Source organism: Sabethes cyaneus, chromosome 2 (genome assembly GCF_943734655.1).
Source record: "Sabethes cyaneus chromosome 2, idSabCyanKW18_F2, whole genome shotgun sequence".
Lineage (NCBI taxonomy): Eukaryota > Metazoa > Arthropoda > Insecta > Diptera > Culicidae > Sabethes > Sabethes cyaneus.
The window spans coordinates 157,159,371-157,174,858 of NC_071354.1; the positions used below are offsets into that span (position 1 = coordinate 157,159,371).

Here is a 15,488-nt window from a genome sequence, read left to right on the forward strand (position 1 = left end):
GAAGATTCCGAAAAGACGGGATTGGCGGTCAATTTGCATTTCTGGATTAAAAACCAAATTTGACAATGACAAATGGCACTGGATATATACGTAAACCAAAAGAGGGTAAATAAATGTTTCATAAAAAATGCACCCATGTCCTTGCTGCTTTGACCTGTCCGCTTTGCTGTCATTTAGAGAGAAAAAACGACCCAAGAACAGCATTTAATGACGACAACGTTTAACTGACACCTGAGAATAGGCATTAGGTACCCTCTAAATTCGACCGACATGCACCCAACCGAAAAATACGTGAAGAGGAAAGTCAAGAAGAGTCAAAAAATAGTAAATAATGAGAACAAATTCCGAGCAAATTGGCACGTAACATTCAACATAGTGAATGAAGCAGTGCTGCAACACTTGTTGATAGGAGCAAGCAACGTCACGTCCGGGAGTTTGCATTTAGGAAATCATCTGCCTAACGAAACAAATTTGCATCGATTTCACAGGAAAAATGATAATTTGTGCTTGTAAGCCATAAAACATTTGCAGATTAAATTTGCTCGACTAATTTTTGATTCACCCATCAATCAAGCGAATGACACATTCCAGCGTGTCCCGTTACGACGAGGACCCGACTTTCATTGACATTTTGCTCCGACTAGCAAAAAATACGTCTGTGACTAAGTTATTAAACAAGTTTTAAATTAGGTATGTCTGTTGAATGTACTTTCTAACGTAGTATTTACTTTTTGATTTAGATTGTTAATGTTGTAATGTTACCCCAATTATCAATGTTACCCCGTTTTATGGTATATATTTTTCCACCTCATGCAAAACTCTTCAGATCGAATGTATCATGTTAATCTACATTGTACATCTTCATTATAATGACAACAATTATTAACGATTTGCACCGAGAAGCAGTTGATAAAAACACAATTGTTCAATTCAGCATATTGCTCAATCTCAATTTTTTCAAATAATTTTACCAATCAGAAAATTAATACAATGATTCATGAAAATTTAAACAGAGTGGCGTTATGTATCCATCCTGAGCACAGCATATTTGACCTTCACCCAAACGAAATGGAAATGGCATAATACGATAAATCACATCCCAATGCTCGAATGGAAACGAGTAACGCAAAGCAATTTTATTCCATGCAATTCGTCGAAGAGCTATAAAGTCGATAGCATGACTTCATATATGTAGTATCAGAGCACTGGTTTTATCAACATACACACTAAGAGATTTCGCCGAATCTAACTTTGTCACTTAGTCTGCTTCATCCATGGTCTGGTGCTAGTATTTTTTTGCTTCCAGCGGAAGGAAAACAACGAAACTGCTGCAAAGATTTTAATTAGATTTGCTTGATAGAACAAGAAGTACAATAAACGGATGAAATTGTCGTACTTTTCTTCGAGAGACATTTCTTTCCGCGGTGAAATTGGCTAAGCTAATGAAATGAATAAGAGCAAAATACGCTTATGACAGAACTGAACTAATTGTCTCTTATCATTGCTTGGGCGAGATGGCACTCATGCTGCTGCTCTTCTCTGCGAAAGACGGTCGTCGTTGTGCGATACTATGCTAGCTTCATTTAAGTTATAAGATAGATAATTCCACCCACGAAGGCGAAATGAGGAAGCTTGTGGGATGCCATAACGTGTGGTAGTAAATGATGTTTATATTCCAAGTATGTAGTACAATAGGTTTAATATGATACTTACCCTATCTAAAACTCCTGCATTTAAATAGAAGCATATTAAGAACGCATTCCATCCTATCCATAAAAGATTCCATAGTGAGTACTGAAAAAAATGAATAACAAGAAAAATTATTATTAGATACCTAATTATTACGGGTCGTTCGTCGTTCTCGAAAATTAGTCTTCAGGTAAAGTGATTTAATAAAGTTAATCAAAGTTGATTTTTAGTAGCTATACAGTAACTCCACAAAAAATAGCTACTACCGAAATTACTGCTCCGATTAAATTGATAACTTGTGGTTTTGTTCCTATTACGAAAAGTTCAAATCCGTATTCCTTGACTGAAATATCGGTTGACTTGCAGATAAACAAAGAAGACCATGCATCCCCTTAACATTATCGTCACTTTATTTATAAAAAATTGTAACTCGAAAATTAAAAATTATACATGTCTGTGTTTTTGGGGCATTGTGTAAAAAATATGAAAGCCCTTAACCATGAAATCGCAAAAAATGAATATTTTTATTGTTTTTGCAATTATAATAAATATTGAACTTTATTTCAATATTTTCCTTGGATAATAAAATGCAAGGCTCATTAAAATAACGTGCCTTTAAAGAACCTTTTGAGATTTTGATATGATATGTCAGTTATCAAACTGACGTCCAAGCAAGACGAATAACTCCTCCAAATTATTGGTCGTTCATCATAAAATCGGGACTAATCTCAAGTCCAGTTAGCGAATCGTTAAAAGTGGCTAAATCAAATAGCAAAGAAGCCTGCCATAAAAGTGAACATGTGCAAATCTACCACCTGTGTTCAGTAACTCCTATCCCTAGTTCCACGTGCTGCCGGCTGGGCTACATAACCTTTATTGTCGTACATGTGCCTCCCGCCGACTTTAAGGTGGCAATCTCATCAGCAAATTGGGACATTGGGCTATCAACCTATTGTACTCAAAAATAAAACACGGAAATTGAAATAAGAAATCAATCTGAATTATTGGCAACAACCTTTAGCATAAAAATACGTTCACGAATCGCAACGTGAAATATACTGACCCTTGCCCAGCAGGGTAACCTGGCTCAACTTGCAAGGGAAGCTGACCGCCTGGAGCTTGAAATTCTGGGACTGCGCGAGGTCCGTTGGCCGGATACTGGCGTGCACAAGACATCGTCGAGGTAAGTCTTGCTCTATACTGGCATACGAGGTGAAAATACTGCTAGAGGGAGAGAGAAGTTGAATCCCTACTAAGCCAGCCCAGCACATGCGGCCGTGGTGAAGTGGGAATTGATAAACGAAAGAATTATGCCAGATTTATAACTTGGGTTAGAAACCTTACAGGAATCCAGTATTGTGCGCCAACAGGTGCTGTAGAACTGCAGGAGAAAGAGATTTTCTACAGCCAGCTGAACAGCGTGGTTGGGAAAATCCTGGAGATCCCCATTCAAAGTCACCTGGGCGACATCAACGCGAAGGTTAGCTCAAACAACGTGGACCTTGAATGCATCATGGGAAGTCATGGCCTAGGAGAGATGAGCGAAAACACGGAGCTGTTGTTTTGTGGTAATAACAACATGGTCATTGGTGGACGCTCTTTCCCCATAGACCAGCATATAACGACGCACGGGTTTTCCGCGATGGCCGAACGAAAAACCAAATTGACCACATCTGCATCAGCCGAAAATGGAAAACGAGACTTCTTGACGTACGCAACAAACGCAGCGCCAATATTGAATCCGATCGTCATCTTGTTATCGCTGAGATACGCTTGCGCGTCGCTCGTGTCTAACGAAAAGAGAAGAAGGTTGGGTGTCGTTACGATGTCCGCCGATTAGAATATCCCGAGATAAAAAAGGCTGTTTATCAAACAATCTGGCCATCTGGCGGAGCTGTCGAAGAGCATTGGCCTTGTCAGCGTTGCTGATATTGTTCAGGGTTATGCGTGAGAAAAAAAGAAAGGGAAGTATTTTTGCTTTTGTCAACACTCACGCGTTGACAGTTCGGCACGAGGTTTCCTGTAAGTGCGAGCAGGCTACTAAATCTCTTTCAACGCTGGCAAGGCCAATTGGACCGCACCGGCATCAAGAACGCTTTCATCACGACCAGTGGCGAAGGAGTGGATTTCGAATGAAACTTGAAGGATGATCGACGAGCGGAGAGAGGTGAAAACCGGCATTGAGGAAGCTCGAACAAGAGCGGCTAAAGGGCTAAACAGAATGCTGCGTCAACGCGTCTGTCAGCGTTATTCTGACAGTTTTTCCATGGGTTTATTGTCAAATTGACGCTGACGGATACGTTGACGCAGCATTCTGTTTGGGCCTTAAGACAGTTGCCCGTCAATAATACGCCGAACTGGATAGGGCAGTTAAACGAGCTTGTAGGCAGGACTCTGGACCAACTCCCTAGCTGAAGAAGGAGAAACCGCCGTCGCCAATATCCATTTATTGTACAATATTTCTTGACGCTATAGAGGTGCCAGCATAAATACTCAGATGCCGCTGAAGGACAGAGCTGGTCAATTACTGATTGATAGTACAGAACAGCTTAAGCGATACTGTACATTTTGAGCAACTCTGTCGAGTATTAAGCACTGCCGCTAAAAATAACCTTTTTTTGGATTCCTTGAAAAAAATATAAATTTTTTGTATAAATCTTATATTTCCGAAGATAAATAAGAAGCTTGACAAACACCTCTTTTCTTTACAACAGGTGCTCCCATTAATCGTGGGAAGGACCAACCGACACCAAATTTAGCATTTTTACTTTCTGTCCTAAAACGAAAAATCTGACAAAATTTGGTCCATTAATCCATTAAGGTCGATTTTATGGGTCACTTCGTGTTGAATGACCCTAGCACATAAAGGGTGTCACACATCAAATAGCATCGCGGAAAAAACGCTGTAGAAAATTACCTACTTGACCGATTCTTTTCAAACTTTCAGACAATTAAATATAAGCCATTAGTAAGCTTTTGGTATATTTATTTCGTTCAACTTCAATACCATATCCGTATGCTCCTCCCATACGCTCAACTGCACTCATAAGGTTCTGTACAATATCTGGCTGTAGCTTCTTCTGGACGGAAACTTACTTTTTGTTCATATCTTCCTCAGATTTGACTTTCTTGGGTTGCTTCCGTTGTTCTTGCTTCATAATAGCCCAATAATTTTCGATGACCCTTAGTTCTGGTGCGTTTGGGGGGTCATGTCCTTGACTACGAAAGTGACCCCGTTAGCTTCGTACCACTCCAGGACATGCTTTGAATAGTGGCACGAAGCTAAATCCGGCCAATAGATCGTAGGGCCTTCGTGTTGCTTCAACAGAGGAAGCAGACGCTTCTGTAAACAACACTTCTTGAGATAGTTCTGCCCGTTTACAGCCCCAGGAGTGACGAACGGCGCACTCCGTCTGTCACATGAACAGATCGCTTGCCAAATCATGTATTTCTTGGCAAACTTTGAAAGTTTCCTGCGGAACATCAAACTTGTACTGGGCGGTGAAAAACAGTAACCTCGGAAGCTGCCGGAAGTCTGCCTTGATGTAAGTCTCATCATCTATGATGAGACAGGGAACCTTCATCAGTATCTGGGTGTACAGCTTCCGAGCCCGTGCCTTTTCCACCGTATTTCGCCGTTCGTCACGATTTGGAGCCTTCTGCACTTTGTACGTATGCAGTCCCTCCAGTCCTCCCGGTCCTTGGCTCTCTGAATGAAAGATTTGGACAGATTCAACTTTTTGGCCACATCCCTGACCGAAGCATTGGGATTACGCTTAAAGGCTTTCACGACACGCTTGTGATCCTGAATCCTGATCACTAATAGAACATTTATTGTGACCGCATTTCTTCTTCCGTTCGATGCTCAGCGTTTCGTAGTAACGTTTAATCACACGACTCGCCGTTGACTGCATGTTTCCGAGTTGTTTTCCGATGTCCCGACAAGAAAGTTGACGAATTTCCAGATGCTTGCGCAAAATCAATTCACGACGTTGCTGTTCGGGTGACGCCAGTTTTTCTAATTTTCGATAAACTGGTAGCAATAGAAATACAATGTAAACAATACACTCTAAATTACTTCTACCCAAATTTTCAAGAGAAAATACCAAATGGGTAATTTTCTACAGAGTTTTTTCGTGATGCAGTTTGATGTGGGACACCCTTTAATATTTGGATTGTAAATTTGCAATACCTTGAGAACGGCTCGGTCTAAAAAAAAGGTTTACAGTTGGGTTTCGAATTTGGCATGGTTCGATTTTGGCATGGTTCGATTTTGGCATGCCTCGATTTTGGCAACAAAAGTATTCGTTTTTGGCAACACAAGATATTTCACTTCCAAAAATATGCTTAAATATCAATTAGTTTCCGCATACATGCTTTAAATGACGTAAAAATGATGCCCTGAGTATGTTCATGAAAAAAAGTTATGTGGTTTCGAACAATAATATTTTTATTGCCGTAGGACTACGTCTTACTGCAGGGCGTCAATAACTTATTTGCACCGGACGGATAGCTCTTGTCGGACTTTTTGAACATGAAATGGTTGCAATCGTTGATTAATGATATTTAGTCCACTTATAAAGCATTTACATTAAATTTTTTCATATCGAAAAAAGGTCTCGATTTTGGCACGCTTTCGATTTTGGCAACATAGCTGACACGCATTTGTTGCCAAATTCGAAATTCAACTGTATATGACATAATTTGTTACAAAACAAATGTAAAATTTGGTTATTTTTTACAAACTTCAAATCAAATTTCAAAGATTAAAAAAAATCCAAAGAGTACCCATCCACAGCTCTTCACCATATTTGAGGGCATATTTTAAAATATCTTTAAAAAAAAATTAGGCAACTCGAAGGGATGGTTCTAAAATAATTGATATTTTATGATTTTTATCATGATCTTGCAAAATTTTTTTAGTGTATTTTTTCGGAAACCACACTTGATTTCCTACAACTTTTCCTTTGTTTCTTTCAATTGTCATTTGCCATTGAATTCTCATTGAGACACTAGTTAATTTAAGAATAACCAGGTAAATCAATAATAGACGACATTCTCATAAGTATTTATTTCCTAACCGACTGATTACAGTGTTCACATAAAAAATAGGTCATAGATTTAAATGCTTAAAAGCGGTGTTTGTCATTGTGTAATGCGGCGAGAAGTTTAATACCGATTGCAAACTCTCTCACCATGACCCTGTTATAGTGAAACGAATTTGAATAGCAGTCTGCATTGAAAATGCGACATTAGGCGGCTACTTTCTAATTATTCTATTATGAAAAGGGTAAAATTATAGACTCATCACTTATTTAGAGCTCGCTGGTGTACTCTACATTTGCCATCCTGATCAACTACTATTAGTTTAGTGTTATTCTGACTTCAAATCGATCCAGAAGTTATGTTTTTAGTCTACCATTAACCAGGACACACTTACCGTTACTAAGTATTTTGGACGATATTGATAGGCACCAAACAATCCAAATATCACAAATATTATATGAAAGAAGTTCGCCAGTATCGGGGCCCACATGTACCCAAGGAAGTCAAACACCTGGCGTTCGATGATGAATAACTGCAATTATATGGAAAGAAGAAGAGAAAGAAAGAAGAAATCCATTAGTTATCAAATTATTTTACATTAATTATAGTCTCGATAATGACGCTGCTAATAGGTGAAATTTCCATCTGACAACAGAGCCGAGCGCATTGTCTGCGGACAACGAGTGTGCTGTTTTCGGAATTGCGTTGGAGTTCAATGCCATAGCATTGGACTGGGATGGTCCATTTAATCGAAGAAGTGATGTGACTCAATTTTGATAATGTATAGTTGTACGCTTTTGTTAAATTATCGTAGTTCGTGAAATTGAATCAAATGTTTAATATTATCTACCATTTTTCATACTCGTGGTTTTGTTGTTAACAATAGAAATTTTGCAACGTGCGTTTTTATACCTATCCGATTTAGGTAATAAAAGTTATCCATTTCATTTGTAGCCAGTAAAAATGAATCTTGTACTATCCTGTAGAGCGCTTGTTCAGGCTCCACACTTCGGAACATCCGTTATCGGCTCTATCGGAATTCAAAATTGACCATTTTGAGTTTTCTTCAGTTATATCATGGGAAATGGGGTGTCAAATCACAGGATTTTTCCATACGAGTTCTTGGGTGGACTTTTGATTGTATTTTGTGCCGATGTGGCCGTTTCGGAATATCCGTTCAAAATTATCCATGATTACTCGTTAATGCATTTTAAAGCGCTTTTTGTGCTATTTTACAAAACATGACACTTGAAACCTAACATGAATAACATTTTTTCATGATTTTTCCCACCATTTCACCAATAAGCTTAGTTTTCAAGATTCGAGGGAAATAACGTTCTTTTCAATGCCGGCATTTTAAAGTTTCAAATTTCATAATCCAATAAAATCCAATCCTCAGAAGCTTAGAGTCAGAATTGTTATATTCGAGCTAAATCATGTGGATCTCTTTGTCACGAGCAGAATTCTTACCATAACCAATTTTTATTGTATTTTTACTTGGTAAATTAATATCTTCAGTGTTATCATTTTTAGGTAAATATTTTTGTATTAAACTAATAACACGTTACTCATAAAACTGCTTCGTATTACAACTTGAATTTCTCTTTCGGGGCAGAAACTACTTTCGAGGCACTTGGCACTACTTTTTTTAGTTAAATGAAAGCCGGAAATTTCGATCATTGTACCGAAAGCTAACTGCTTTGTGCTTTTGTTTTGCTACTAACTAGGTAATAAATTATTTCTTTTAGGGTTTCGTATCATTTCCACTGATTCGGCGGGACTTTATAGCTTAGCATCATCAATGCTAATGTCGTTGCTCTGATTTAAAACTGGTTAAATAAAAACCTATTCATTAGCTAAACTTGGTGATAGCGACAGTTAAAAGGACCGTAAAATGCTGTTGTAACCGGTAAAAACACGTTTAACTGATAATTGATTTGGAAAAGAAATATGTTGCGAAGATCTAATATTTTTTCTTTGATCAGATATATACGAATTGAAAGGTTTCCATTCATCCACATAAAAGGGCAAATATGAAATTACCGTTTGATTACCAGTTTTTATATTAAGAAAAATATCCCGTAGAATCTAAGTATCGCGGTTTTGGTGGTTTAAAAATGCAAAAAAACTAATGTAATGAAAAGGAAACCATTTACGAAATTAACCTACTAAATAGACCAACTAATAACAAGTGAATGTGAATGTGAATGTGAATAAACATTTACTAACGGTGAATGAAATTCACTATAAGCATAGCGTAGAGTAGTTTTGTTTGTTTCTATTTGACCAAGCATTAATTAATTTATGAAAGGTTACACTGGATGATGATTTGTTTATTATGAACACTGGTACGAGGCGTTACACATTTTACGCGTGGGTTTTTGATGAAACTCGAGACGGCCACTTGTGCTAATGCTGCAATGTAAATGGTATGCGAATATGAATCAGACAAGCAGCAGGTTTTGAGTCGATAGCAAAATTGAATAGAAACGAAACATGTTTACTGGACAAAATCAATGTATAATAATCGCCAAAACATGAACCTTTTGACTGTTACTACCATTGGTAACTACATTCATGTTGAATTACACAAAAATTATTTATATATTGTAACAATTCTACTGCTCGAACCCCGAGAACAACTCGGTTCTGATCGCGTGGGTGTTCGTGAGTTGATTTCACAAATCATGCCCCGAGTCCGTCACTCTTCTGCTCGGAAACAATTAAGCCATAACGGGGGTAAACTGGTTGAGGTCAACTTTTTGCTGCTGCTATTCGTGCGTGGGTAAATTTCAGATAATATTATTACCATAAACCTTTGTTCTGAACCACTTCCAACCTGTTGGAAATGAGCTGTCAAATAAATTCAGTTGAGCGAAAGACTGCATAACACCGACTCGTAATACTATGAAGGTACCATTTTCCCATGCAATGCAATGTATTTATTTGTGAACCCAAGTCTAGCTGTCGTTACAAATATTAAATCATAAACGAACGTCAATAAAAAGTAATAACATAGATTATTTTGATACCAACTTCAATTTGTGAAACCATTTTTAAACCACTCTTTAGTTCCCATTGCTTCATTCTGTATGACACCACGTTTCCGATGTTTCTGTTATGCAGCACAATCAACTCGCATGCTCTCACAATTGAAATTAGTTCGAAACGAAAAGCGACAAATGCATTTTGCTGAACATATCATCGTGTCTTTATCAGATTTCCTTCGATCAAGCAAATTGTAACACCCGCTGGTAGTTCTCCGAACAACCTCCGGACCAGACCAGACCAGGCCAGACAGTCAGTGGAGGAAAGAAGACGAACCGCGCTACTGCTCGTATCATCTCGGGCGGTCCGGACGATACGAGTTCAACATTTTACCGTTCATCGCCCCGTCGAAACTGGACAGTTATTGGGAAGCGTAAATTATATCTGAATCTCTTCTCTGCCGTTATCATAAGATCTTAATAGGGTAGTCAAATCGGAGTTCTAAGTAAGCACAATAAAGAATGAAGAACTAGGGCAGCGACATTTAGATTCAGTGCATAACTTTTACATTTTACATTCATTCATTGGCTCAATGGAGTCGGTTTTGCTGACTTGATTCCTCGGGCGAACCGGGCCAGGCGCCCCAATTGGATCGAGACGCGACACATTCATTGCCAATCATTAAGTGGCGAGACGCGGCTGGGAAATGACTAGGTGGTCATATGAGTGTTTGTGGGTCTGTTATTAAAATAAAAGCCAGAAAGAAAGTAGCAGCAACATTTTATAATTGAACGTGTCGTTTGTCTTTTCTATAAAATTATTTAGCACCTGCGACATTATAATCTCCGTTTATTCGAGGGCGTTGCGAAATGCGAAAGGTCCAACTAGTCGTAAAAATCTTTCTTAAGTAACAACACAACGTTTTACGCTTTTCCAGCGAAGCAGGTTGATAAATAATGGTGAAACTTGTCCTCTACTAACAGTTGTGAGTTTTGTACGTGAGGCTTTAATTATTCTCTATGGTGAACACACCTGCACCTAAATATCAACCACTTTCAAAAGAGCATTTCAAATGCCGCTGAAACTCTCAACGACGTTAAGGGGGCATAGTACTTTTTACCACATATTTTTTGCCTTATTTCAAATATTTTTTTCTCGGTAACGCGAAAAGCGAATCGATTCGGGTTTTTTGCATTCTAAACATTGCTCTTTATACGTGAACGTCTTTCCTTCTCCCCTACGGCTCCTTGAACATGATCATTCGAAAAAAAAACATGATTTGCGGTACCATCGATTGGCGCTGGGCTTATTCGAATTGAAAAATTCCAAAACGACATGAAAGTATATTAAATTATCTCGTGTTTGACCCATCCTTTTTTTAAAATTCGAATGCATAACAAAATGGCAGACATTCAAACATAAAAGTAAGGCTTCTAGCCGGGGGGCTCTGTAGCCGCAAGGTTACCGAGTCTGCTTTGACAAGCGAGTGGTCGTGGGTTCGAATCTTAGTGGAATCAAGCCATTCGATGTCAAGTGACTTTAGCATGGGTTTATTCTCAGGCTCCTCCATTTACCCTTCCTTCATGCTGAATTCTATATTTTTACTCTCTGTAGCCTCTTGACAGTGCAAATGTCCTTCCTATAGTTTAAGTGTATTTGTCAGAGGTGCGAATGAGTCCTCGCCAGGGACGGCTATAGTATGGGATAGTACTGGCAGCGAGGAATAAGTGGGTAAAGTAGATCAAGCTTTGAAGGAAGGGTAAACCCCAATACACACAAGCACGCATAAAATTTAATAAGCATATCGCTCATTCAATAGCGATTATAGAAAAAAGAAATGCAGTTCAGGTCATACAGCAAACACCCGGGCGATATCACAATAGATCAACTATACTGGTCGCAGTGATGAGTTCACACATGGAAAAAAAGGCTTTTAGTCGAAAAAACTGACTTCAAACATTTCTAAAAAATACAAAAATTGTAATATCGATAAAAGGGTGGGACAAACACTAGTTAATTTTGTTGGCTTTGAAACAAAAAAAATCATGAGAATTGCTTGAGCCGTTCTTAAGATATTTATGGTACCGACTTTCAAAACCTGGTTTCGAGAAAAACGACGTTGAAGTTTTTATTCGCTGTGTAATCGTTCCAGACATGTGCGGTACAAATAGCTGTAACTTTGTCAATTTTTGGGATTCGTCGAAATCACTTGAAACATGGTCAAAATGTTAATCTTTCGAAATAATCAATAAAAAAATTTCGATTTTTTTAAATTGTAAAAGTACTATGCCCCTTAAGGTTGGAAACTATTTGGCGAATTTTTTCGACTTTTCGTATCATAAGCAAAACAAAATGTTTCACGGTGTAACTCGAGAACGTATTTGCAAGATTGGTTTTGAATCTGCCTGGGACTAAATATAAATATGTAAAAATTCAATTAAAACGTTGGAAAACATTGAAAAATCAAAACGGTGTCGTTAAAATAATCGAGGCTCTAACTGTTGTTCCATCTTCGAGTAGGCCGGATTTATAATTGAAAGTTATAGCTTATGGCAAATGATTGACTGTTTAAATTATTTGTACGGATTATTCAATCATAAGACCAGGGTCTTAAAGGAGATTCAATTAGCGGTAGCAAGTAAGGACAGCATATACCTAAACGTCATTGATATTAGCCCGTATGAATAGTTTGTTTTGATTTTTACTTTTGTTATAGGGGACACGTGTATAAGGAGCCCCAGCTGGACAATACGCCTAAGCAAAACTAAGGGGATGCCTTAAAATTCGACGAAACTAGCCTACTATGCAAGTTTGACAGTTGTCACTGGCTGTCAAAACAAAAGAAACATAAATTTCTAATTTATGTTTTCTAACAGCTTGTGTTGTAACTTTTTGCGGCGTTTCTATAAGCTTTTTTGTGGTTAAAATCTGTAAATATCCGGTTGTTTCGATTCGATTGCGTAAAGTGAAGTTCTATAACATTATCTCAGAGGAAAAACCAGTAAGTGACGCTTGAGTTCCTTTAGGGTAACTGGTGGTAAAATACCCATTCGGGGCAAAATGCACCGCTGTTATATTTCACGAAATACTAACTTTTAAACAGTAATTAAGGTGTCAATCGCTTCTATTTTACGTTATAAACTTATGTTGATCATATAAGCCTTCTATATTAGGTAAATCCTATGAAAAACGGAAAATAAATTTTCAGGCTTATTTCTTACAATTTTTACAACTTTTTTCGTAAGACATTACTCCACCAATAAACAATATTACGTACCTGTAAACTGCTCTTCTTATGAACAATGGTCTTGGTATTTAGCAGCCAGCGTAAAATTTCTTAATTGAATTTTTATTTGTATGATTTATACTATTTTTTTAAACACGTCTTAGCGCGGCAAAATGCGCCATGAGAAGGTGTTGTTTTAATTCTAATTCGGTCTAAAAGAATCAAAGCCGCGAAGCTACATATTTTGGAAAAACCAACCGTCGGTCTTGGTTGAACCTGCACTTGCAGTGAAGCGGTGCGAGTATGGATATCGGAAAGACGTGTTGCAGGTATCTACAAGGTACAAAGAAAACCCCTTTTGTGATATCTAAGCATCGACCGCTCCGGCAAAGATGGACCTGCCGATCGCGAAACCTGAATCAGGAAAAACAGATTTAACAAGTAGGTAAGTACCCCCGCTGTTCTAAGTAGCGCCGGGTTTGCATTAAAATAAAATAATCAGCGCATTTTGCCCATTTGTTGTGGCGCATTTTGACCCGTTGTTGTGGTTCGTTTTGTACACGCCAATGCGCATTTTACCCCTACCGAATATGAAAACAAATTTAACCTTAGAAACAAACGCCTTAAAAAATTTCACGTTTTAAACGTGTTTAATTGATTTTTACGCTTCAGGACGAGCACGTTAAGTAAAAAACTGTTCTACCTTATGGATTATTTTTTAATTTCTCGAAATGCTTTGTGCATTGACGAATAATAAGATATTTTTCGTAACGTGGGAATTATACCCCCAGTCCCCCTACTACTTAATATTTTTCCCGAAATATCGAATGGGGCCAATATGCCCCACTTACGATGATGCAATATGCCCTATTGCAGATGTGGCTATAAATACAGATAAACAAATATAAGTGACAGTCTATTGCCACTATTAGCGTCAGCTAATATTGTAGAATGAAAGCGCTGGGAATAATTTATTTGACCAAACTCGTGACTTTAGTCATGACCTTGAAATGCGGTCAGGCATATATTAATATCGTTTAATCATCGTTTCAAAAAAATATAATTTATTTGCCAAGTCAAAATTCCAGGTTACTTAACTATGCGGGGCAATATGCCTTAGCTGCAGTATGCAGCCCATGCAGAAAAGAAAAACTATCTCAGGAGGCCGAAACTAGTTTTATTTTGTATGAAAACGCATTATTTTGACACTATCTAACAAAATTTAGCTTTCTACAAAATGAAGTAGGCATAACAATTGCAGAAATATTCGAAAAACAATATGGAGCGCTGTGGCATATTGCCCGCATAGACGAGAAACCCAAAATTTAGACGCCGTTTTTAAATAATTCCTAGCATATTTATTCCACAATAGGCCGTATGAATAAAAGATATAGAGGAAATGCTCCCATACGATTTAAACGGGAAAAGCAAAGTAAACTCTCGCGTAACTTTTCAAGAGGACCTAAGTAACAATGAGAGATTCTCTTTCTGCCTCTTCTCTTTCGCCTACCACGGCGCTACAGATGCACTTTAAAACATCAGCTTTGCATGAATCGGTTGCTATCGTCACTATTTAATTAGGCGTTAAGAAAATTTTCGTTAAAATGCGTTTATGTCGCCATAATAATCGAAAGAGTGGGACGCCAAAGAGAGTCTCTCAATGTTAGATAGGTCCTTTTCAAAAGTTACGCGAGTTACTGTTTTATTCATACGGCCTAATGTTAGAGGAAGTAAACAGTTGTAATTGATTTTCAGCTCAAAAACTATATGCATATATGCATAAACATACTATGCATATATAGTTGTAATGTTAATCTTGGGAAACCCGTTTGAGATGTATCCATTTGTTCTTAAGGGGGCACATTACACTACATTACCTTACTATAACAAAGGTTTAGGAATTGATCGAAAAACACGAAATTGATCCCAGGCCGAGTCATATATACCAATCGTAATGTATGTTTATGTACATATGTGTATGACGCTTCATTTTCTATCGCCTGTTTCTCAAAGTTGGCTGAACCGATTCGTCCGCTATTACTTTTGCTTGGTAGGGCCTAGTACAGTAATACAGTAAAACAACTTTATTTTTATTTTCGTTACGTTATATCGAAGCAAAAACGAAATTTATTACTATTTGAAATGAAATTGATTGCAAATGAAAGGCAAACCTTCCAAACCGTTAACTTTCAACTTTCACGATAATTGGTCCTGTAGTTTGAAAGATTCATTAAGAAATGCGAAGCAGCGAAGAGTGAGTAAAGATTTTGTTAATTGAGATTTCAAAATCTAAATAACGAAATTGTATCATAACATATTTTACTGATGCTGAAATGTCCCTCTATGGGAACCGATTCCGGATTCATAGTGTCCCCCCGGATCTGGCTGGCGGGCACCATGGTTTGTAACTACAGTAAATTAACAGATATGATCGCAGTCGATAATTTGTTAAAATTTTCGCAAATTCGGGAAAATTACCAAATTTGGTGAAAAAATATTGAAAGATAAAAAAGTTATGGCCATTTTAGTTAATTTATCG

The 15,488-nt window shown here is 37.7% G+C and overlaps 1 protein-coding gene across 4 annotated transcripts in view; it reads right to left on the reverse strand.

Moving 5' to 3' along the window:
* The window catches only part of LOC128737303 (sodium/potassium-transporting ATPase subunit beta-1-interacting protein), a 93,902-nt gene that overhangs the window by 43,671 nt on the left and 34,743 nt on the right, over positions 1-15,488 (reverse strand). For all 4 annotated transcript variants that reach the window (XM_053831919.1, XM_053831917.1, XM_053831915.1 and 1 more), the window contains 2 exons: positions 7,130-7,267; positions 1,714-1,794 (listed from right to left, as the gene is read on the reverse strand). In XM_053831919.1, the coding sequence (XP_053687894.1) occupies positions 1,714-1,794; positions 7,130-7,267 (219 nt within the window). The remainder of the gene's footprint in view (positions 1-1,713; positions 1,795-7,129; positions 7,268-15,488) is intronic.